A 24,560-nucleotide genomic window follows, 5' to 3' on the forward strand; every position below is an offset into this window, starting at 1 on the left:
AGCCCCCCTGGGGATGATCGCCGTCACGTTGAACTCGGTCGCAGGCGAGCCAGGTGTCGTTCTCTCGGAGTCCGGAGAGAGCGTGGTGTACGGCGTCGGTGGGCTTTGATCCTCTCCCGGCTCTGACAGGCTCCCCGGGGTCTCCCCCTCTGCCTCCCCCTCTGCCCACACCTCCCTCCTCTCTCTCCTGAGTACCTCCTCCCTGCCGCCGTTCATCCCCGGCCCAGATCTCCCGGCGCCGAAGACGCCTCCGTTCCTCACACCGCGTGCCTCTCCGGGTCCGGCTTCGCGCACTTCTGGGCCATCGCTGACTCCTCCCCCGACTCCTCCCCCGACTCCTCCTCCGTCTCCTCCTCCACCCGCCGAACCGCCAACCTCCGTAGTGTCCATCACGTGCACCAATGCCCCAGCACCACCACTCGAGGTGACCAACGGCATGTCCGGCACCGGGTCCGGCGTGTCCCGTCGGGGCAGATGGACCGGGCCTCCATCGACGCACCGGCACGCCCCCGCCACCGCCACCAGCAGGGGGAGCAGCAGGCGACGGAGGGTCTGGGGGATCAGCATCTCTCCTCACCAGTGGACACGGGGCGACTGGTCTGCCGACGGGAGGCGGTGGGCGGGCGGGGGCGACGGCGTGAGGAGGCCGGCGAGACGGGTGTAGCGCAGCGTGGGGGTGGGTGGAGGGGAATGGACCTGAGCGGTGTCTGGCAGCCGACTCCTACGCTCCATCAACCGGCAGCCTGCTGTGGGGGGGGGCGACGGGGCTGGTTGTGCCTGCAGGGTTCTGGGTGCTGCGACGCGGCCGTGGGCTGCATTACATTGGCTGAGAGAGCGTCTGAGGGAAAAACCAAAAGGGAAGAGACGAAGGAGTCGTTTGTTTTTTCGTTTTTTTGTTCGTTCAACACCCCCAAGGGGTTTATTATGTAACTTTTGAGGCGAAGCCAGAGGAAATTTTTCATTTGCATTTATGGATGTTCAGCGTTTACTTTAATGGTGTTTGGGAAAATTGTGGTTTTATTGGCATGACGCATTTCCCCTATTCTTATTTTATAAGGAAAATGTTAATAAATGGGTTGCAGCTCAGAGAGAGAGACAGACAGAGAGAGGGAGGGGGGAGAGAGAGAGAGATAGACAGACAGAGAGAGAGGGGTGAGGGGGGAGAGAGGCAGACAGACAGACGGAGAGAGAGAGCGAGAGAGAGAGAGAGAGAGAGGGGGAGAGACAGCAAGCGAATCTGGCAGAGCTATCCGTGCACACTCACGCACTTTCCTAAACTATAAATAGCACCATTGGTTCCTATCTCCCTTCTGTGTTTCTCCAGATAGCAGAATCCAACACTCGAGCAAACAGTTGTTTAATCAACACAAAAAGGTCCACTCCAGGTCACAATCTTATCCGGGAGTATACCTTACATGTTTTAAATCGTATAATCACAATCGTATAATCACAATCTTGTATTAAAATGACACCCACCAAAAAAATGTTACACTAACTTAAAATTTAAAAACATAGCTAGCCCTTATAGTATCCATGATTGATTCAAATAAATTGATCGAAATTGATTATATATTTTTTAATTTTCTATATCTATAGATGACACGTTGAAATGTGACTGCCGCCAAGGGTGACACCCTTCCCTTTTCCCTGAGTCAGACCAGCCTCCCTTCAGAAGCATCAACAAACCCCATCGTCTGGGGCGCGATCGATACCGTGCAACATTGAGCCTGCATACCGTCCTATCACACTTGACGCTATGTGGTGTAGGCGACCACCACTGACGCGCAGTTAACAGTGCCACAGACATGGGTGGCATAGTGCGATCCGTAAACAAAACACACTGCGGTGCTCTGCCTTTTTTTTTTTTTTTTAAGAAACCTAGAAATGGTTGCTCTGTATAGGAAACATTGTGGCAGGCTCCGGCTGGTAGCGGATTCCTCACAACCTGTGGTCAAACGCATCCATCAACGCCATTTAATTTGGGAATAACGCATTTTCCACTAACGCTAAAACATGCATATGTAACTTAGTGATATAAGCTTATTGTCCCGTTACCAGAATGATGTCAGCGTTTCTTACCTGCAGAATGTAACGCATCGCTCCTTTCTGCACATGGAAATAGTGCACAAACGGGAGCTTCGAGTTAGGTAGTGTGTAAAAGCTGTGGAAGACGCTTGTTTTTGTGGTGGAGTCCAACGTCACGGAGAATCAGCAGCAGGCGCACCGTGCACTGAATGCGCGCGCGCGTGCGTGTGTGATCCTGGAGTCCAGTTACCTGATCTTTTATTTATTTATTTATTATTCAGAAAATTGGAGTAGTTGTAATGGAAGCATTTTTTATTTATTATTTGATTTAATTTATTTGCCTAGTAGGCCTAGGTGCTGGTCTGGGCAGCTCCCTTGCAAATAATCTGCACCTGCCTCGCAACTCTATTCATTATATGAATCAGGTTATGAATGTGAATTATACTATATAGTTATTATTTTAATTGTCTTTAGACCCAACAGGTTGTTCCAATAAAATCAATGTCAACTTTTGTATCATGTTCGTGGCAATTAATTTTTTTATTAATGTGAAATGTGAAATTATATGATGAAATATATTGCATAAATTTGAACATACGTTTATTTTATTTATATTGGTAAATGGCTACATTTACCAGGTCAGGTTTCTGAACCAAGTGTAGCTCATTGTTCCACATGTTTGAAATACGTGTTGTGTAATAAAATACATAATTGTGGTTAATTCTTATCAACCTCAAAAGCTCAATGTAGTACTTTATGTATTATGGAGAAAATCACAGATTTCTGTAACGGTAATGCTGGTTCGAGCCTTGGTGGTGGCGGCCTCTACTGGTGAGTAAAGGAATATAACTTTATTTTTCCCAGTCGGAAAAATTAAAGAAAAATACAAATGGAATCGTTCCCACAAAATCTATATCGTTCGGTTTTTCAACTTTGTTCAACTTGATCTTTTAATTGATTCATCGAAAATCAGAAATCAGGGCGACCGGCGGTGACGTCACGGTGTCTGAAGACCCAGCCCGTTCGGTCAAAGGAAATCAACATCTCGTCCGTCAACCACATAACACCACCCAGAGTACAAAACGAGAGATTACTCCTCTCGTTTGCCATAGAAGACAACACAATGCCCTTATTTGAAGGGTTGGGTAGTGGCGGAGAAAAAACTGCGGTCGTCATTGATTTAGGAGCCGCATACACAAAGTAAGTAGCTTTCCCGTTAGCTGTTTGCGCTAACGTGATGCAAGGGTGAGCAGGCTGTCCCTTTATTATGGCTGGCTGCTGCGTTGTTTATTCGCAAAAGCCTCATTTTGTGTACAATTAGTAGTACACCTGTCTATAAGATCAACCCCAACGACAATGTATGCTGTCTCTACATAGATAGTAGAGGAGGGTCGATGCAGTCTGCTGCTGCAGCAGTAGGCTATTAGCTAGTGTTGTGTATAGCCAGAGGAATAGACTAGTCTACTAGTTACTGTAGTTTGAAGCTAGTGCTAGGATACCGCTATCCACCGTGGTGGTTAGCTGCTGCAGCGGTAGATTACTAGCTAGTGTTGGTTTGGCTACTAGTGTAGACTACTAGCTACTGTAGTGTTCATAGCTACTGGGGTAGACTACTAGCTACTGTAGTGTTCATAGCTACTGGTGTAGACTACTAGCTACTGTAGTGTTCATAGCTACTGGTGTAGACTACTAGCTACTGTAGTGTTCATAGCTACTGGTGTAGACCACTAGCTACTGTAGTGTTCATAGCTACTGGTGTAGACCACTAGCTACTGTAGTGTTCATAGCTACTGGTGTAGACCACTAGCTACTGTAGTGTTCATAGCTACTGGTGTAGACCACTAGCTACTGTAGTGTTCATAGCTACTGGTGTAGACTACTAGCTACTGTAGTGTGTATCTAATGTAGTGTGTATCTAATGAAGTGTGTAGTTATGGGAGTAGACTACTAGCTAATGTAGTGTGTAGCTAATGTAGTGTGTAGCTAATGTAGTGTGTATCTAATGTAGTGTGTAGCTATGGGAGTAGACTACTAGCTAATGTAGTGTGTATCTAATGTAGTGTGTAGCTAATGTAGTGTGTATCTACTGTAGTGTCTATCTACTGTAGTGTGTAGCTATGGGAGTAGACTAGGGTGTTATGAATAGAGGTGCTATGCTCTCAGGCTAGAGTCATGTGAACATCAAGTGGTCTGTCTGATTTATTTAATATTTTAAACCAAAACATTATTTCAATAATATATTATATTGGTTTATTTATGTTTTATCTCAGACCTCCAACTATTGTGGAGGTTGATTCCAATGTGTTTTCTTTGTGTGTTGATTTAATAACTTCGTTAGTTATATTATAATGCTGAAATAACTGCCATCAATCACTCTCATGGTGACTTGAAAAATTCACATGTTTTTACCCCCCCTACTGCAACTCATACATATGCCGTGCTGCCTTGTGTTTCAGATGTGGCTTTGCGGGAGAAACGGGGCCAAGGTTTATCATTCCGAGCGAGATCCGGAGAGCAGGCCAGAAACAGGTAGAAACCAGCAGTCTCTCAACGCAAACACAATGTGTGGTATTTACTGGAAGCGACCGCTGACCAGATTTGTGTAATTTCTATAATAATGTGATCTGTTTTAGGCCGTCAAAGTGGTCCAGTACAACATCAACACAGAAGAGCTCTATGTAAACCTCAAAGAGTTTATCCATACACTATACTTCAGGTAAGAAAAATATATACATCTTGGTGTGTATTATATATTGTATATTGTATGTCCGGGCATTTAATGTACGCACTTATTGCATGCTGTACGTCCTTGCACTTAAAAAATTAAAAGAAAGTTAGAAAGTACTTTGTTTTGTGTAGCATCTTATCCTAGCTATCTTTGATGTATGCGGGAATAGATTAACCTAACAATTGTTAGTGCTTGGCACCTGTTTCTATGAACATCATAACTGTACCGACACAGATATATTGTTGTTTCGGTTTCTTCTGACAAATGTACTTATTGTAATTCCCTTTGGAAGTGTCTTCTAAATCCCCTAATATTAAATGTAAATGTGTGTAAGCCAGTCAGCAGCTGATAAATCAACATTTTAAGCCGAATCTGTGTGACTGAGATAACTGGGCTCTTTCTCGTCCAACGAAATGTGATGGATTCCTTTTGTGCAACCAATCAGACACCTGCTGGTGAACCCTCGCGACAGAAGGGTGGTCATCATCGAGTCTGTCCTCTGTCCGTCTAACTTCAGAGAGACCCTGACCAGGGTCTTCTTCAATCAGTTTGAGGTATGGGGAAGACACGCCAATATCACTTCTCATCCACAGAGGACAAAAGTGATATTGTGACTATAATTAAACAATGATGTGATAAGATATTAGAGATCTGCATGTTTACCACTCGTTAACCAATCAAGGTCTCAGTTTCCACTTGAATACATTTCTTAATTACACATTATTGGGTCAATCGTTTCAGTACTGGTGTTTGAGGGATTATTTTGCATCCATTTCGTGTGTTGTATACTAGAAGGATATTAACCAAAATCTCAGCATACTTTTGATTAGTATGCTTAGTGTGTGAGCTCAGGGAGTCTTTACAGTGTGCTGGTTTCGTCCCAGGTGCCTTCAGTGCTGTTTGCCCCCAGTCACCTGATGGCCATCATGACCTTGGGGCTCAGCTCTGCTCTGGTGATGGATTGTGGCTACACAGAGACTCTGGTGCTGCCCGTATCCTTTACCATGGAAAACTGTGACGTCACGCAACAAGACATATTTCATGTTTGAATGGGCTATATTCAGTCACCCACGAAGAGTTGTTGTTGTTTGTCAAAGCGTATGAGCCAGCTTGCATCGCATTTTGACGATGTACTGGAATGAGATGCAAGTGAACATTATACTGAAATATCCATCACTGAATGAAACCCTGACATTACTGAATACATTTTGCTAATTGAAGCAACATTTTTTACTTATTGTTTTCTTTTATTATTATTATTATTATTATTATTATTATTATTATTATTATTATTACTTAACTAAAGCTGGCCTGGTTGTCACTGACCATGTGACTACATGTGACGTCTGCTTTTAAGTCATGGGTTGAAATACTTCTAACAGTAGGCGGTTCATAGTTGTCCTTAAGTAAACAAAGTATATCATGCTACTCATTTAATAGAGAGTACAGCTCATAAATATGAACATCCGAGAGCACGGAACTGTTCTGGAAATCTCCTGACAAATGCTAAGCTAGAGTGTGGACCCTGTTTTAGTTCTACCTTAATTCCCTGGCCAGGTGTATGAGTGTACCCTCATTCTGCCAGCATGGGAGGCCATGCCATTGGGTGGACAGGCCATTCATAAGTAAGTCTGCATCCAGCAATTATATAACGCGGTTGCCAGTGAGGCCTTCGATTGTTGCCAAGTCTCCAACTTATTATTTATGAACATGTTCCCTTTATAGACTTATATTGCTTTTATCATTTTTGTAACGGCTCCAGATTGCTCTTTGAATAACTGCCCACCTCTTTATTAAGTGAGTGTTGTGTGGTTTCCTCTGTAGAGAGTTGGACAGCCTCCTAGTGGATCAGTGCACTGTGGACACAGACTCCGGCGCTGGGCAGAGCTTACCTGCTGTCCTTGGTAAGCCTCTCATCTAACATTGGATTCCCTTAATGTCAACATGAGGGGAATTAATGACTTACTTATTTCTGTATTGTGTATAGAAGATGAATTAACTTATGCACATCTGCCTCGGTGCAGATTGTTTTGAATTAATTATTTGATGAGAGAAAATGTCATTGTAGTATTGACATGATTCATCAAAAGCAACATTGATCAATCGACAATAACAAATAATCAGTAGTTATTAATGACTGATAGCGGATAAATTGCTTTTTCGAGGAAATGATGCCGTGTGTTTGGCTGAGTACTAACTCAACTTGGAAAGTAGAGCCTGCGTGATATTCAGGTCCAAGCCTCTCAGTGTGTGAATTATACATAATGAAGGGGCTTATTTTAGTCTCTGTCCCCCTGCATACCACCGCCTGCAGTATAGTGCGCTATTGCGTATGCTGATTCACGGTTTCCATTAGACCTTTAGCCCCATCAATTATTGACTCGACATACACACCCGACTCTTCTTAACTGTATGGGTGAAGTGGACCTAAGGACTGTGTTTATCTGCACACTCGTCTTGAATTAAATTAATTAAAACGAATGTGAGGGACTTAAATTCTGGTGACTTCAATTTATGTAATGAGTTCATTGATTTATGTCAAAGCATGTGCCACATAAATTCCTTACCAATGAGTTTCCAAACATCTAACTAATGTCTTAACACTAATGTAATGTAACAAAGGCTTGGCAGTCCGTGACTTGTTCCCCGGTCCCTGCACTGTGGCTGCTAGTGATGGGTTACATACTCCTAGTGATGCTAGTGATGGGTTAAATGCTGAAAGTGATGCTAGTGATGGGTTAAATGCTCCTAGTGAGGCTAGTGATGCTAGTGATGGGTTAAATGCTCCTAGTGATGGGTAACATGCTCCTAGTGAGGCTAGTGATGCTAGTGATGGGTTAAATTCTCCTAGTGAGGGGTTAAATGCAGAGTCCTCGGTTTCCTTGGGGATAAAAACAAAGTACAGTAAACAAATAATTAAAAGCAAACCGCCAGCGTTTCTGTTTCAGGAGTGTTTCGCTAGGGCCGCTTTCTTTGTGCCCGCAATGCTGGCAGTGTTTCAAGCTGGAGGTGTTTCATGTCCCCAAGGTGTGACGCAACCTTTTCATAGAAGCAGCGGCTGTGATCACTTCTGTGATTGAAGCGGCTTTGATTTCTGACGGCTAATTAGTGTAAAGCGAAACGTGTTGTGCTCAAGTAAGAGGATGAAGTCTCACTTTATTGTGTTTCTTTTCCTGTACCTCAGGTGCGATCCAAGAGGATATCGTCGAGGACATTAAAGGTGGGTTCAAAGGATCCTTTCAATGAAAGCATTTCTGCTTATTAAAAGCTGTTTTCTCCAGTACCGACTTACGGTTCACACATTGATAAAGAAATCTTGGCAGTGGCAGTGCTACCACACTGCTGAACAACCAGCCCAGTTTTCATGATGACTGGTGGTGGGCTGAGTATCTGTGCGTGCTGAAGTTCTGGTCTTGTGTTTGGCCCGCCGTAGTGAGGACGTGCTTTGTCAGCGACCTGCAGAGAGGCTTCAAGATCCAGGAGGCCAAGTTCAACCTGGAAGGCACGGCGGACGTGAGTGAACTCTGCTCCACATCGCTGTCCAGCACGGCACACAGCACAAAATATACTTCTGTGTGGACGAGCCGCCGTAGGTACAACAAGGGTTTCTACGTCGCCTGTGTGGGCCACTGAGTGCCGCTGTCCTGTCACTACGCGCCAGGGATGGCGGATTAGGCGACGGTTCATTTCGTCGGAGCCACCTTAGCTCAGGAGGTAGAGTGGGTTAGGTTGCGAGTTCAATCCCCGGCTCCTCCCAGCTGAGTGTTGAGGAGTCCCTGAGCAGGGCGCCTAACTCTTACTGTTCCAGACGAGCTGGCTGTCGCCTTCATGGTTGACTCCGCCGTCGGAGTGTGCATGAATGGTTGCAAGTCCCTTTGGATGACGGCGTCTGCTAAATGCCCTGAATGTAAATGTATGATTGACTAGTTGAGGGGGTCACATTCTGTTTAATGGCATGATCTTCACCTTGTAAAGGTCGAAAGATGACCCCGAATCTGAGACCTTTTGCTCTCAGAATCACAGACACAGGGCCATGAATGCAAGCACTGTCGTAGAGACCGACAGTATACCAGCTGTCGGCCACATAAGTATAACCCAGGATTCAGCGCCAGACGTTCTGATTGACACACTGACATACCCTGCCTGCGCAGTGAGGCTGATCCATATATGGTGTTGTGTGTCTGCAGCGCCCCGCCCCTCCCCCTGATGTGGATTACCCATTGGATGGAGAGAAAATTCTGCATATCAAGGGGGCCATCAGGTGTGTATTGGATCAAGCTGGCGGGTGTCTGGGAAAATGCTGTATTAATGTAGGAGGCTTAGGAAAACACAACCAATATGCTTTTTTAGGTCATATATAATCTGGTATTGACCCTAAAGATTCAAATATTATTTTCGTTTCATTATTGTCCTATAAAAAATCTAATAAAATCATCTTTCTTTCCTGTAATCTTTGCATTGAAAACATAATTTCCGGTCTTTAATAAAGTAAATAGTATCTTATGTTCAGTGACTCATTTGTTCAGTAGGGATATTGAGTATAGTCCCCCCTGAGAAGAGAGAGGAGACTGACTCTGTGATGTATTTTGGTACTAAATGGTATCTGGGCTCGTGTTCCTGTCTGTTCCCAGGGACTCTGTGATGGAGATGCTGTTTGAGCAGGACAACGAGGAGAAGAGCATCGCTTCTCTCATCCTGGATACTCTGGTCAAGGTACACCAAACTAGGCCCCGGCTAACCCTCTTATGGATGTGGCTCTGAACTGCATTCCTGCAAAGCAACACCTCATAGGTTCTCTATACTTCGAAATGCAGGAAAGAGAACTTAGTGTATACCATTTAATTAACTACTTTCTCTGTAATTGAAATTGGAATATCACTGACCTGTGTTGCTAGCCGTGTGTATGTCACCGCAACATTCAGAAGCAACTGCAGCAGCCCATAGTGAAACGAGAGCCTGCCAAGCCCTTTAGAGAGACTGCCCCTACTAGACTAGTGCCTACACAATCTAATTAATCTCCCTGGACCTGCCATCTGCCAGGATCCCAAACGCTGCCAACATTGTGTCCGCTCTCTCCGGTCCTATCCGCAAGATTAGCAAATAAACTGCAGTCCAAGCAGTTGCCCCGGCTGCTTGGTGCACCCTCATCGGTCACTTTTATAGTTGTGTTGTTGTTTCCGTTGTTTGTTTTCCCCGTGATTCATGGCACTTCTAGCAAGTAGATCGGTACTTCATCATGAGGGCACCTTTTATAAAACTGTAATGAAGAGATTTTTATAACGGTATGCAGATTGAATGCTGGCAATTTAATTTACTTTTAAATACTACTACTCATTTAAGTAACCGCTTTTCTTTAACGATTTTAGACATACAGTGGGGGCCAGGGTGTCTTGCTCCAAGATACCCGGTGATAGACCCATGGACGTCGGGGACTCGAACCCAGACCCAGCCTCACTCCTGTGTGTCTCCCCCCCCCACCCCCCCCCCCCCCAGTGCCCCATCGACACGAGGAAGGTTCTGTCGGAGAACCTGGTGGTGATCGGAGGCACCGCCATGCTGCCCGGCTTCCAGCACCGGCTGCTGGCCGAGATACGCCACCTGGTGGAGAAGCCCAAGTACAGCGACCTGCTGGCCACCAAGAGCTTCCGGATGCACGCCCCGCCCGCCAAGCCCAACTGCACCGCCTGGCTCGGGGGTAAGGCTCCGGGCCTTAGGCTACAGGCTCGTCTTCATGGGCAGTTGTATACATCAATCCGCATTCTCAGTGCCGTGTTTGATGTGACTGGCTTTGATGTTTGGTCGCTTCACTTGCGTTTTGAAGGTGTTATTCAACCACCAGGTGTGAGTGTGATTAGCCGTTACAAGCCGTTTTGAAAATCCGCCTCTTCTGACATCACAAGTGGGCGTGTCCACCTAGCTGTGTGCTGGATAGATCAGCAGACCAGCCTACCCAGTGGACTGTAGCAAACGTTGCTCGTCTATCCGTCACGCATCTAGGCGGACACGCTTAATTGTGACGCCAGAAGAGGCCGATTTACAAAAACGGCTTGTAGCAGGTAATCACACTCACACCTGGTGGCATAATACGTCTCCTTTTAAAGTGTCTGCGGAATACCATGTAATTGGAACGCCGTTAAGTGTACCCGTCTGTTTCCTGGCCCCTGCTCTGGAGACATGTGGTGCACTACACTAGTATCGGGAGGCGGTTGGCTGCCAGCCTAACTAGACAGACAGACGAGATAACTGGGCACCTGCCAAACATAACTTTAACTGCCTTGTTTATTTTAAATACAGCACGTCGTTATAAATCCTGGAACCCCCCCCCCCCTGATGCACGGAGCTGTTTATTTATCTTCTCGTTTGTTAGTAGAGAGACTGAAATCTGTTTTATTTTCGGTTCGACTGACTTCCTCAAGGCTCAGTTATGGGACCACGCAGACGCTCCGACGCCGTCTTAAACCTGTCTCGGTTCTGCGTCGGGTTTGAGTGAGCGGACCGATCACAGCCCTCGCTGCTGCGTCGCCTCGACGCAAGGTTACCTGTTAATTGTTGGGAGGCGCACGTCAGGCCCTTGCGGCGGACGCAAGGGCGGGTCCGCAGGGACGTCACGGGTCCGTAAACCCCCTTGCGTTACGTCGACGTGGAACCATAGCTAAGCCTTTAAAGAGCTCCGCTCCTTCCGTCCCCTCTTCGCCGGTTCTGTTATCAATTATCAATGTCTGACGGATCCCCCCCCCGCCCCCCAGGTGCCATCTTCGGCTCCCTGCAGGACATCCTGGGCAGTCGCTCGGTGTCCCGGGACCACTACAACCAGACGGGCCGCATCCCTGACTGGTGCTGCCTCAGTACCCCCCCGCCCGAGTCGGTCTACGAGGCCCGCAAGACCCCGCCCCCGCTCATGAAGAGGGCCTTCTCCACCGAGAAGTAGGCCCGGACCCCCGGCCGGCCACTCCGTCACCTCCTGAACCCCCCCCCCGCCCCCCGACTGGGCCAATCAGGACGTCTTAACCACAGTCACATGTTCGAGTGGCTGCCAGGTTGATACTTGCTCCACACAAACTTGAACAGTGCACAAAAGCGTTTAAAATGGAAAACCCATTCCCATCGCGATGAAGCAGCGCTGTTGCATTGACTTTGAATTTAGTCAGCGAACACAACTCTTATTATTGCTGTCTTGCTTGTTTAATTACACTAAATCAAATTAGGACAGTCGCAGATTAGGACAACTGACACAATCCATTTAAAAGCTAATCTGAACTGAAAGTGTTACGGTTAAGCTCTTCTGCATTTATTGAAACCAACAAATGTAATTTCCCAGTTTTGTTTATTTATTGCTTTTCCGTTTCTGTTTGTATATAGTTTGCCCAAATTATGAAGTAATCCCACAGCAAATGCCATCTTTCTGGCCTCACAACTGAAATATTGTAAAAACAAATAAACAGTACTCAAATACTGTTCCATGACGTTTTTTGTGATTGATTTGCAATGAATTCATGAATTCACTGATGAATCAGAAAAGTAAGAAACGTTTTTTATATTTTTCTGATCCACCAAATAAAACAGAATTTGCATCCTACCAATACACATTCACCGATTACACAAAGAGCAACGGATAGTAATTTAACGTAGTTTTTCTTGTTTGTATATTGATGTTGATATGCAAAGCGGGAATGTAAACCATATATACCGAAACCAATAAATCCTTACATTAAAACATCCGTTTTCAGAACGATAATCCTTTTTATCATCCATTCCCTGTTCTTTTTGCGAGATGTATTTTGACTGAAGATGGGGGACTGTTTTTGTTTGGGAAGAAACTGGGTCTCTGTGGGCCGTCGTGCAATCAAACCAATGAGCCGCGAGCCAAGATATATACACATGTTACCGATCACTTCGAAAAGCAGGCGTTTGTTATCATTAACAAGCTCTCTAGGAGTTCCGCTAAAGAAGATCTCATCAAGACAATATTGGTTCAACATTTGAACAAGGGTTTTCTGTGTTATGAGAGCCCTCTGAAGCCTGCCGCAGTTATCAGGATGTGAAAAACCGACTAAAATATAATTCTATATATTGACATTATATAAATGACTTGCGATAGGGGATGATTTTCGTGTGTGTGTGTGCTTGCGTGTTTGCGCGCGCCTTGTGTGTGTGTGAGTGCTTCCAAGATTGGAACAGCAACTGTTTGGCCTGTTGGGTCACATTCATCTCGTTGGTTTCCCCGGATGCTGGACACTTAGGAAACGGTTGCATTACCCACAATGCACCTGGAGCTGCCAACACAAACTTCCAGGTGACTCGAAGGTATACATACACACACACACACACACACACTGGTGTAAACATTCAGTGGCATGAATAACAATGGCCGTGGCCGGCCAGACCCACATCGCTGCCCGCCCCCCGCCAGTGGTATCTCCGACTCAGGCCTGCTATGTCTGAGTTAATAGCTTTTATTCCAGCAGTTCTCCGCAGGGGCTCAAAGGATCAGGCTAAGGCTAGCGATATATCAGCCTTTGAGAAGCATAGGCCCAAATAACCTCAAGTACTACTTTGATCTAAAAAAAAAATACACTCTTAAGGCTTCCCGTTAAGCTTAACTATAGTCTGCAAATGGAAAAGCAGGGTCGGCCGGTCTAACGTTGTGAATTGTACTCAATACAGAGTTTCAATCACATGGACTCCCCCGAGCTGGCCTGGATTCAGGAACCGGCCCCAGGGGGCCCAGAGGGCTAAAGCTCAAGAACCGAAACCGAGGTCAAGGCACTACTTGTATCGGTCTGTGTGTGTAAGTACAGGGAGCCGGGGGGGCCCTTGGGTGTTCTTATCAGGCCAAGGGCCCAGAAGGCTCATGGACTCATGATTGCATTATCTCAACCCTTGACAGATTTACTTTCTTTTTTCTCAGCAGTCAGAGAGCAAAAGGTCTGCTGGATGGTGAAGACGCACACAAATACAAGCACGTATACACACACACACACGCAGACACACATACACGCGGACATACAAATACACACAGACACACAAGTATACACACACACAGACATACACACACAGACATGCAAATACACACACATACATATACACACACGGTTATACACATGCATACACACATACACACACATACATACAAATACACAGACATACACAAACACACACATCCGTACACACACATATACACAAGCTTACACATCCGTACGCACACAAACACACACACACACACACACACACACACACAGGCCGCGCTGTGGCCACCTGTGGCTGCTGGGACAGAGCGGGGGGGAGTGGGACTGGAGCCGGAGAGAGGTTCCCAGAAGCAGGAAACAGCAGCTGTCCGTCTGTCCATCTGACCTCTGTGTGTGTGTGTGTGTGAGTGGGCAGGCAGGGGGACCCCCTGGCCTCCAAAAGGAGGGAGCCGACCCCCCCGGTCCAAAGGAAATGTTTTATTTAGCAGGCTGTTCCTGGAGAGATGGATAGAGAAACAGAGACAAAAACGGAGATGGTCCACACTGCAGGTTAGTGTGTCAACTTGCAAAGGTCCGAGTGTGCACGTGTTCTGTTCACAACGGTTGGGTTGTTGGTGGTAGGATATTGTGTTAATATTAAAGACATGAAAACAGTAGTTCACCACCAGTGTCCCTTTACGCAGGGAGTGATAGTCCTCTATGGTCACCATTCCCACCATGATAGTCCTCTATTGGTCTATATGTCGTCCTCCTGGCTGGAACACACTGGAAGGATATCACAGACAGAACTACAATGTCGGAGAAAATAAGTCATTTCAAATATGTTCTCATATAAGTATGCTGCTGCAGCTCCAAAAGCAGTGAAAACAATTAGAGCACTAATGATAATATTGGTAGTGCCCAATATTTCATAAACATTTATCTGCGTATAAACAGGAGAAAGCCAGAGGAATGAGGAGGAACACACAGAGAGACCGGCCCTCTGCTCCGGTTACCAAAGCAGTTCAGGAGACGAATCGTTAAATCCGCCATCGGTTCGAGATCACAGGGAGTCACGGAGAGGTTGTGTGGGTAAACAAACCAATTGACCATAAACTAGCAGAAGGACACCAAATTTGGCCCTGGAGGAGAATAATGGTGTTAATAGCATGGACCCGACCCCTTCGTCGCATATTAAATCATCTTATTCACTTAAGTGTGCTAAGTGCTCACACAGGCCACAGTGATAGCATCCCTGCATTCCCTAACAAGGAGCCGGAGGAACTCGAAGGCGGCTGGTGTTTGAGATGAACCGACGTCGCAGCTCAATTAGCCTAATCAAATTAGCCTGATAAACGGGTTAGGGCAAGCGTTTACAGAGAGTTTTTGTAGATGGGGTGGTGGGCCCCTGACTCTGACTACGGCCTCTGACCTGAGCACCAGAGGGAGCAAGATAAGCAAACAAATGAGCTGTATTATTCTGTTCTAATGATATTGTACTTTATTCTATTCGTATCTGGATAACTGCCTTCTGACATTGAATGTAATTTAATCGTATATGGGCCTAATGGATGGAGGAATGGGAGGAGAGAGAGAACGAGACTGATGGACTGACAGACAGAGAAAGAGAGAGGGGGAGAGAAAGAGAGAGGGAGTTAACTCCCTCTCTCTTTCTCTTTATGTTTCTCTCTTTATATTTCTCTCTCTGTGTCAAACTCCCTAATTAGAGCGTTTAATGAGGGGGAGAAATAGCTAGAAAAAAGAGAGAGGGAGAGAGGTTGATGAGTGGAAGAAATAGCAAGAGAAAGAGAGGGAGAAATAGCAGGAGACAGAGCGAGAGGGGTAATGAGGGGGAGATATAGCAAGAACGAACGAGAGTGAGAGAGAGGGAGATGTGGGGGAGATAGCAAGAGAGAGAGAGAGAGAGAGAGAGAACAAGGGGGATCTCCCAAATCAGGAGTGGGGATTGGTTATAATAGTATCCCCAGATGAGAGTTCGCCCATCCTCTAAGTTCCGCTCACCAGGCGACAACTCTTTTTTTTTGCGCTCTTTAATTGAAGTGCGGAGTTCGCGTTGACGCAGGCGACGGTTTCACTTCGTAAAATGCAACCTTTCCGCGCTTCGCGTCTCCTGCTGATTCTTCTGATGCAGATACCTGTGCAGGTAACACTTTGTCTCTACGTTTCTGTAGATAGATTGATCGATTGTTCAGTTGTTCGGTTGAAAAATGATATGAAGAAAGGCTACAAATGGTGATTATTAATTAATATAAGTAAAAAATAATACGGAGAAGAAATAAACACTAAGGAATTCTGTTGTTGTTTAACAATACAGCGTATTGACTGTTCTTAATAATCCACTACTCCAATTACTGACCGTGATGGAAAATGACGGCCAGACCAAATCGTTTCTGACGTTACGTTTACAAATATAGGCTATATCAAACACAACGGCCTGCAGGGAAGCCATTGCAACTTTCTAGGGCATTCCTGTTGAAGAAATTAAATAACCGTTTAAATCCGATACTCAGCATTCTGTGTATTTGTTGGGGATGTTGTTGATGTTGTTGTTCATGATGTTGTTTTTGTTTTGTAGTTTCCCTGACATTAATTGTGATTTCGCTAAGCCTCAATTAGCCTTTTATCTTTGTACAAGTAGCTTTGGATTAGTACTATTTAAAATTACAAATTGAAAATGCTAATGTCTTCCTGTCACTTAACCTTGTTATTTATTTATATATTGACTCATTTATTTATTCTTCAATATTAGCGCCACGCCCTTTCAGGACCTCGTGTGTGTACACTGCGCCATGTGCAGAGTATAATCAATCATGCACGGGCCCAGCAGGGGCGGATACAGCCTGTTACTTAGACCCAATTAGACATAACGAGGTCTACTTACCAACGTGCATATCTGAAATCGAAAGCCTGACTGTCTCCAATAGCGAGACTGAGTAAACTCTGCGGAGGCCTCATCAGGGCAGCTTTACAGCATCAATACATTTACAGCCTGCCACTAGCTGAAAAGAACGTAGTGGTCCATGTCGGTAGAAAAAACCCAATGCAATGATTTTATATCATTCACATCGGTCTCGGTTTCTGGTCCATTGGGTGCAATGTGCACACAGTAGCAGTTATTACATTTGACCGTCGTTGCATATTTATCTTTTATGCCTATAGCCCCTGGAGGGATTAAACTAAAGACAGGGCAGTGATGGAAACACACTGTTTAGGCTCCATTGAACCCAGGGGATTCATGTTTGAACCGTGTTGCTGGGTGTAGTGGGCTTAGAAAGCCTGTAGTTACAAGCCTCTATAGGGATACATCTTCGGTGTTTATATTTAGTCCATGGTTCACGAATACCTTCCTGAGTGTTTTAAAGGTTATAAGTTGATTTACATTACATAGGTCTTCATTCATTGATCGCTCTATACATCTAAGTGTGTATAATGTATGCTGTGATTCCAGTACATTTGTATTGATGCATTGACATTTTGTAGATAGGATGTATTGATAGTGCACTAGAGAGAAGGGGAGGCTAATTCCAAGACAGGTTCACCTCGAAATGCTTATAAATTAACATTGCTGTTAAGTGTCAGCAGAGCGATAATCAATTCAGTGAAGAATTAACGTCCGAGAATTAATTTTCAGTTAATTTATGTCAAGTTCTCCAGACAACGCGTGGCAGAATTTCACATTCGTCTTAATTAGAGACCGTGTGAGACAAAGCCAGAGGAGATGCCTGCTTAGCAGAGATTTGAAACCCTAGGAACTATATTATAGCCCAACTTCCGGCACCAACATGAATCATCACTGACAAAGGATTAAAAAACATTGAAAGAACGAGGTGAAACAGTGGGGGGGAGACAGACAGCGTGCGGAGCGACAGATGAGAAAGACTGCAGAGAAGAAAGGAACGGATTCTAGTTGTTTTTTTCAATCTGAAAATAGCCTTGTTCGAAACTTTATTATCCCTGACTTTGTGACAATGGACTCCCCTTGGGGGAATTGCACTTTTTTAACCAATAATAGAAATGCTGTTCGACGAAAATCTCCAACCACATTCTCCGGAAAAGTAGTGTAAGCACATTTCGTTCCGAGTTTTATTGGGTAACCTGTTTTGCAGTTTTTACTCAAATTGGCTAAAAAAAACTACTTTTAGTGAAATACTACATAAAAATATTTTTGGATTGAGAAGACATTGCATCACTCTAAATGCAAGGTGAAATTCGAAATCTGCTTTCCCTGCCACTAGAGGGGGCTCTAGTCTTACGGTATTACTGAACTATAATAAATAACTTCTTTGCCACAAGATGTAATGTGGAGTAGCCAGTACAACACATTACAAAATCGACCCTATGGTTACATTCCACGGTTGAGTGTCCCTGTTGGTGGATGGATCAGCAAACCAGTTTGACCAGACCACCATGACTGGTTGATTGGTGTATTTATCATCTGGGTGGACAATGCCATAGTGATGCTAAAAAGGACCCCTTTAAATGTCAGTTTCAATAAAATGATCGGTCACCAATGAAATTTGTTTACAGCTGCCCCCTAACGTCATGGCTTATCATCATATGTCTGCAATAACAATTCACCTGTATAATCTAAATGAACATTTCCTATTCCCATATCATTATCTTTGCAGAGTTCACAGGCTGAACCCCATCCGAAGGGTGAGAGACACTTTCAACACTACACATGCATGCACGGACACACACGCACACAAGCACACACACACACACACACAAACACAAGCACACACACACACCCATGCACGCACACTCGCACACATTCACACAAACACACACACCCAATGCATACGCATACATACACACACACAGGCACCCACACGCACACACCCATGCACACAAACACAAGCACACACACACACCCATGCACGCACACTCGCACACATTCACACAAACACACACACCCAACGCATACGCATACATACACAGGCACCCACACGCACACACCCATACACATAAACACACACACTGCACGCAAACACGCCACAGACACGCACAAAAGCACACACACACACACACACAAACACACATCCAAGCACACATACACACACACCCATGCAAACCAACACACAAACACACACACACACACCACACACTTAAAACCACATGAACACAACAACTTCCCCTGATCTGACGACGTGTGGCGGGTCCCATTCTGTTTGTGCTGCAGTGCTGTTCCTGGATCTGTGGAACCGGAGCTTGTGTCACCTGATGGAGCAGCTGGTGGAGGTGGGCCAGGAGCACCCAGCCACAGGGATGGGCTACATCTACCACCCCGCCTGCGTCCCGCTCTGGAGGTGCGCCGGTTGCTGTAGCGACGAGAACCTGGAATGTCACCCCTTGGTCACTCAGAACACCACCCTGCAGGTTTGGTCTCCGCCCATGTACTTTGTAATCATTGTTTTGATGGGCATTTTCTCTTAATATTTTTTTTTTATGGTGGTGCTATGTAAATTTACGTTGTTATCGTTAAGATTTGTTTTATGTGAGGGAATAACCGACGAACATTCTTAGTAATTAATTATCGTTTTGTAGCCTATTACACACTTTAGTGCTTATTTCAACATTTAATTTCCCTCTTCAGATGAAATATAGCATTTGCTTCGAGAAATATGCGTAGATACAGGGTTGGTTCAAATAAAATGTTAATGATGATGACACTGGTGTTTCAGCTTTAGCCACAGTGAAATTAAAACGATTTTATTAAATCTCCAACCCAGTTGTTGAGGATTTCTCCCTCAGAGAAAAGCTGGCAGTATGTGGGTCTTTCGTTTACCGAACACCTCCAATGTGAATGCAGGTGAGTCATTAAATACAATGAGGTCACCGTATACAGTATACAGTAGATGAGTTTCCAAAAAATGTGAAAACCAGCTCCCAAATGTTTACCTATTTTTTTCTCACATTTTTAGACCACGCCCGAAGGAACGACACGACAACAGGTGAGTCGACGCCCACTTACTTGGATGTCCTAGAACTGGTGTGCTCCAGCTGTTCAGCACTCTCACTCTATTGGTCCACAGCTACAGTCAATCAATCGTGAGTAGAAGCAGAGGGAGGAAGAAGCGGAAGAGAGCAAAGACCTGCGGCTGGTAAGAGTATTTATTGACCCATCCATCCATCCATCCATCCATCTATACATCCATCCATCCAGCCTTTCAATCCCTCCCTCCCTCCCTCCATCCATCCATCCATCCATCCATCTATACATCCATCCATCCATCCATCCAGCCTTCTTTCAATCCCTCCCTCCCTCCCTCTGTCCATCCGTCCATCCATCCGTCCATCCATCCATCCATCCAGCCTTCTTTCAATCCCTCCCTCCCTCTGTTCATCCATCCATCCATCCATCCATCCGTCCATCCATCCATCCATCCATCCATCCAGCCTTCTTTCAATCCCTCCCTCCCTCCCTCCCTCTGTCCATCCATCCATCCATCCATCCATCCGTCCATCCATCCATCCATCCATCAAGCCTTCTTTCAATCCCTCCCTCCCTCTGTCCATCCATCCATCCATCCATCCATCCATCCATCCAGCCTTCTTTCAATCCCTCCCTCCCTCCCTCTGTCCATCCATCCATCCATCCACCCATCCATCTATCCATCCATCTATACATCCATCCATCCATCCATCCAGCCTTCTTTCAATCCCTCCCTCCATCCATCCATCCATCCATCCATCCATCTAGGGTAAGACTGTGTTCTACCTATGGCGGTTCAACTCTCAGCCAAAAGGGTTCTGGGTTCGATCCCCAATGCAGCTTCGAAATAAAGCACCTGCAAAACGACAAAACACTACTATAGCGATGTCCAATCCATCCATCCATCCATCTAACAGCCCAGAATAGGTTTCCAAGTCAACGCGTGTTGGCACAGCTTGATCCCCAGCCTGAGGGAGCCTCTCACCGGTGAAACAGGACACCGGCGGATTGATCCATGCGGGGAAGGAGTTGGGAGAGCTCCACTCAGCGGCAGCACTCCCAACCCGGAGGGGAACTCGATAGGCTGCGTTGTTTGACACGGTATCGACAGAATAGGCATTTGACACGAAGCACACACACAGGTCACGTCTCTCTGCGCATATAGAGGAGACTGCGTGTCAAACGTTGACCTCTAAACTCGCTGATATGGACGGTTTGGGAATTTAAAATGATCAGCCCGTGCAGGGCGACTGAAATGGTTTTGGTTGTTGTTGTTGTTGTTGTAAAATGGTTATTGTTTTTTTTACTTGTACAAAGAGACAAGCAGAAGATGCATAACAAGCACACATAAACACAAAGTGCATGCATATTCAGTGAGTACATAAATATTTATCATACTTTCTGGTCCAAACGGTATGCGTGGATACGCTTTAGCTGTGACTCTGAAACTCGTGAAGGGCTGTAAACCAGGGGCGATTCTAGGTTCTGACTTTTCGGGGGGCTCAGCCCCAGGAAGCTACGGGGGTATATGAAGTATATAAAGGGGGAATATGAGTTCAACTCATAATCGTTGGTATTATGAGTTAAACTCATAACACCAATGAGTATTTCATCCCAGAGGCATCCCAGTTACTATGCTGTTGCATGTCTAAGCCAGGGTCAGCTAAATAATGCAGTTCTGAACCACTAAAGTGATGAAAGGAAAGAAGGCTGTTTAGATGAGGGAGTAATCAAATGGATGTGAACTGTAATAAGAAATTTTAGTTATATTAAATTTCCTTTGGGTAATTTTCACTCAGATGACCATATATTTTTTTTTCTTTTGTATTTACACAGTTACTGAAACACATTGATTTTTCAAAGTAAACTATACATGATAAATATGGAGAATGGATAATAAAATTGTGGAGACAAAGTAAAATGCAAACTTCCAAAAAAAATATTGTTTCATTGATATCAGATTACTGTATCAACCTAGATTTTTAGAAGACTTGTGATGCAAGAAAATCAACTAGTACAACATGTACTAGATTAATTCTATGAGAAACAGACCACTATTTCGGGAGCACTAAACTATGTCGCCTCACTTTCAGGGACCCATACATTTTTATAAATTGTATCAACATACATTTTTATAAACCTTGTGATGCAAAAAAGTCCACAAGTACAACATGTAGGCCTACTAGCCTAATTCTATGAGAAACAGACTACTATTTTGGGAGCACTAAACTGCGTCGCCTCACTTTCAGTGACCCATACATTGTTATATATCTGAGGGCGTTTTCAGGGCGAGTCTCATAGTATTAGTCTACAACATGTTGTAGGCCTACTTGTTGATTAGCTCACGTTGTTATGGCAATGAAAACGCCCTCAGCTGATAAATCAATGCCAGCGTTTTTTTTAACTGAAAATTAGCACCCATGTCAAGTTTTTCTGCTCCTTGCGCCTTATCATGCTTATCATGCTACGCACCATTATAAGCCTCTGCCGACTGAAACATGAAGCAATTCAAGAAGAGGCATAGATAGAATCCCCTTGTGGTCAACTGTCATTTAATAGACATCTGACAGATTATGTCAAGGTTTTTAAATGAATTACTACCTGGTCATGTTATAACACAGCTGGAAATCGTGGATTTTCTGATAAAGACTAGCTAGCCTCTTTGGCAGACGAAACAGCAGAAACTATGTTAGGTGCGCTGGTGCTGCATTTTTGTTTTGTCAAACAGGAGACGCCCACCCACCAATCAGAGGTTAGAGATTCCTGCAGGAAGGTTGCACTCGATTTCACAAGCCCATTTGAGCCTGTTCATTAGTGTACAGCACCCATCCTCCCATTGCTTGTGTAAAAAAAAAGGAAGAATATAAGATTTGAGGACGAAACGATAGGGTGGGCTTAGGCAAGTTTTGGGTGGGCTTGAGCCCACCCAAAAAAGGTCTAGCTTCGCCACTGCTTTAAATCATCTTGCTCAAGGACCACAAAGCAGTCATAGACTCTCCAGTTCAATGATGACCTCCCTGACCCCTTTGCTGATCTTTCCCCCACAAGAAAAAGCACATAGCAACAGCCACTAGCTAACCTATGGCCTAATGGCTATTGGACACTGGGTGCCAACTAGGTAGTAAAGATATTTCTGTGTGTGCGTGTGTGTGTGAGTCTGTGTCTGGGTGTGTGTGTGTTTGTGAATGTTTGAGTGTGCGTGTGTTTGGTGTGTGTGTGTGTGTGTGTGTGTGCGTGTGCGCGCGCGCACATGCGTCTGTGTGTGTATAGATGGTTTGGGGTGTGTGTGTGTGTGAGTCTGCGTTTGTGTGCGTGTGCATGTGTGTGACCTTGAGGCCATCTCTCTCCCTCTCGTTTGAGAGCCGACCCTGTATGTAGGCGGCGACACTGCCACCGTTCTCCCATCTGAAATCCTCCCACATCCGTGCGCCGAGAAACCGTTTTAATTGCTCCTGTATTTGGATACATGTCTCTATACTTTACATTCCTGGAGCTATGTCCCCACGTGGGAGGGTCCTGTGTTCCACTGCCGTAGTGCCTTCGAGCGACAGACATTCTTATGGTCTGCGAGGGAGCTAGCCGTCCCTATGGTCCTACCAAACACATTCCGGTGACACATGTATTAGCGGTAGAGAGAAGGAGCTGTGGTTTTCTGGAAACGTCACTAAAATATTTGTATTATTCACATATATCGTTTGTATTACACTGTATATCACATCCATTCTAAAAAATCTTTAGAAAAAATGTGATTAGCTCCATACTAGGGGTCAATACCACCGTTACTTTCAAATATTTTTAAATAATTTACGATACTAACAGTTAAATTACAAAAAGCGTAACATTTGTTTGATGAATAGAAACTGATATGGAACGATCGGGATTTTCCAATATCGTTCATCCTGTAGTCTCCGGTATCAACCACAGCAAAGTGTTCAAAGTACATTAAGATTCAGTTCACATTGATTTTCAAACCATTCCTCTGAAAGCACTATTTGCTAAGCCCTGAGAGGAATCTCATCAACACTTCAGTGCAGGGACCGGAGATTCATCTCAGACCGGCGCTATGGAGCTACTACAGTATGTGTGATAAGGAAGATGACAGAAATCACAGTGCGGTTTTATCCGACATTGGGAGAAGAGCTATTTCGCGCGGAGCGATTTCTCGTTTTTGCGATGAACGGTTCTTTTTTTGGATGGACGCTCTGTTTCTGAGATGGGCGCTGTGTCTGTGTCTTCATCAGGTGTCAGGAGGGGAACGAATAGCCCGTCTGCAGTCCTGGGGAACACAGGAATCGACCGGCCCGAGTCAGATTCATCACCTTATATTTCTACTATTGTAAAAAAAACTCTGTAAAGGTTTTGTTAAACATTTTTTACACGTTTTATTTCTGTTCCTTTAGATATTTCCACAGTTTTCACTGTAAAGCTTTTGTTTTACTGTATTTTAATTATTTCTAATGATGGTGTAGGCCTATGCCTTGATGGAAAATAATACATTGCAAATAATGTGTGAGTAAAAACATCAACCCTTATGACCAATAGCCTACAGTTATTTGAGTTGACTGATTAAGCATTAAGAGGAACTAATAGGAGTTAAGAATAAACACAAATATGATGGCAGAAATCTTCCATTGGTCCGGAAACATGATTCCCCTATTATCCGTTGTGTTGAGTTTCCTGTAATCTCCTGCATAGGTCAGTTTATCTGGGTGACGCACTCTGTGACATAAATAACATGAAACTCACTGTTACATCTTCAGTCACATTTTTCCTGTTCGGAGCAAATCAAAAATCACAACCGCGATGTGGGCAGATGATAAATAACGGTTTTCTTATACATACAATTGTTGGTTGTATACTTTGGTTAAGGCTTTATTTAAACTTTACACAGGCCTATCTTCATATA

At 44.8% G+C, this 24,560-nt stretch overlaps 2 protein-coding genes across 2 annotated transcripts; both read left to right on the plus strand.

The window, feature by feature from the left end:
* The first annotated feature begins 3,048 nt into the window (after window positions 1-3,048).
* Window positions 3,049-12,440, plus strand: actr10 (actin related protein 10). The gene is made up of 13 exons (XM_079753652.1): window positions 3,049-3,225; window positions 4,482-4,554; window positions 4,659-4,741; window positions 5,199-5,307; window positions 5,638-5,745; window positions 6,311-6,378; window positions 6,578-6,657; window positions 7,938-7,973; window positions 8,187-8,266; window positions 8,941-9,014; window positions 9,385-9,466; window positions 10,247-10,448; window positions 11,500-12,440. Exons 1-13 carry the CDS (start codon window positions 3,149-3,151, stop codon window positions 11,679-11,681), a joined length of 1,254 nt encoding a protein of 417 aa, XP_079609778.1. The 5' UTR covers window positions 3,049-3,148; the 3' UTR covers window positions 11,682-12,440.
* Window positions 12,441-15,735: 3,295 nt separating this feature from the next.
* On the plus strand, window positions 15,736-23,971 carry LOC307087957 (snake venom vascular endothelial growth factor toxin-like). Its single transcript, XM_079753658.1, has 7 exons — window positions 15,736-15,862; window positions 18,348-18,375; window positions 18,902-19,098; window positions 19,452-19,531; window positions 19,644-19,673; window positions 19,755-19,823; window positions 23,896-23,971. The coding sequence occupies exons 1-7, from the start codon at window positions 15,803-15,805 to the stop codon at window positions 23,915-23,917; spliced, it is 486 nt and encodes a 161-aa protein (XP_079609784.1). The 5' UTR covers window positions 15,736-15,802; the 3' UTR covers window positions 23,918-23,971.
* Window positions 23,972-24,560: the final 589 nt, after the last annotated feature.

The sequence above is a fragment of the Pollachius pollachius genome, assembly GCF_949987615.1.
Source record: "Pollachius pollachius genome assembly, chromosome: 16".
Lineage (NCBI taxonomy): Eukaryota > Metazoa > Chordata > Actinopteri > Gadiformes > Gadidae > Pollachius > Pollachius pollachius.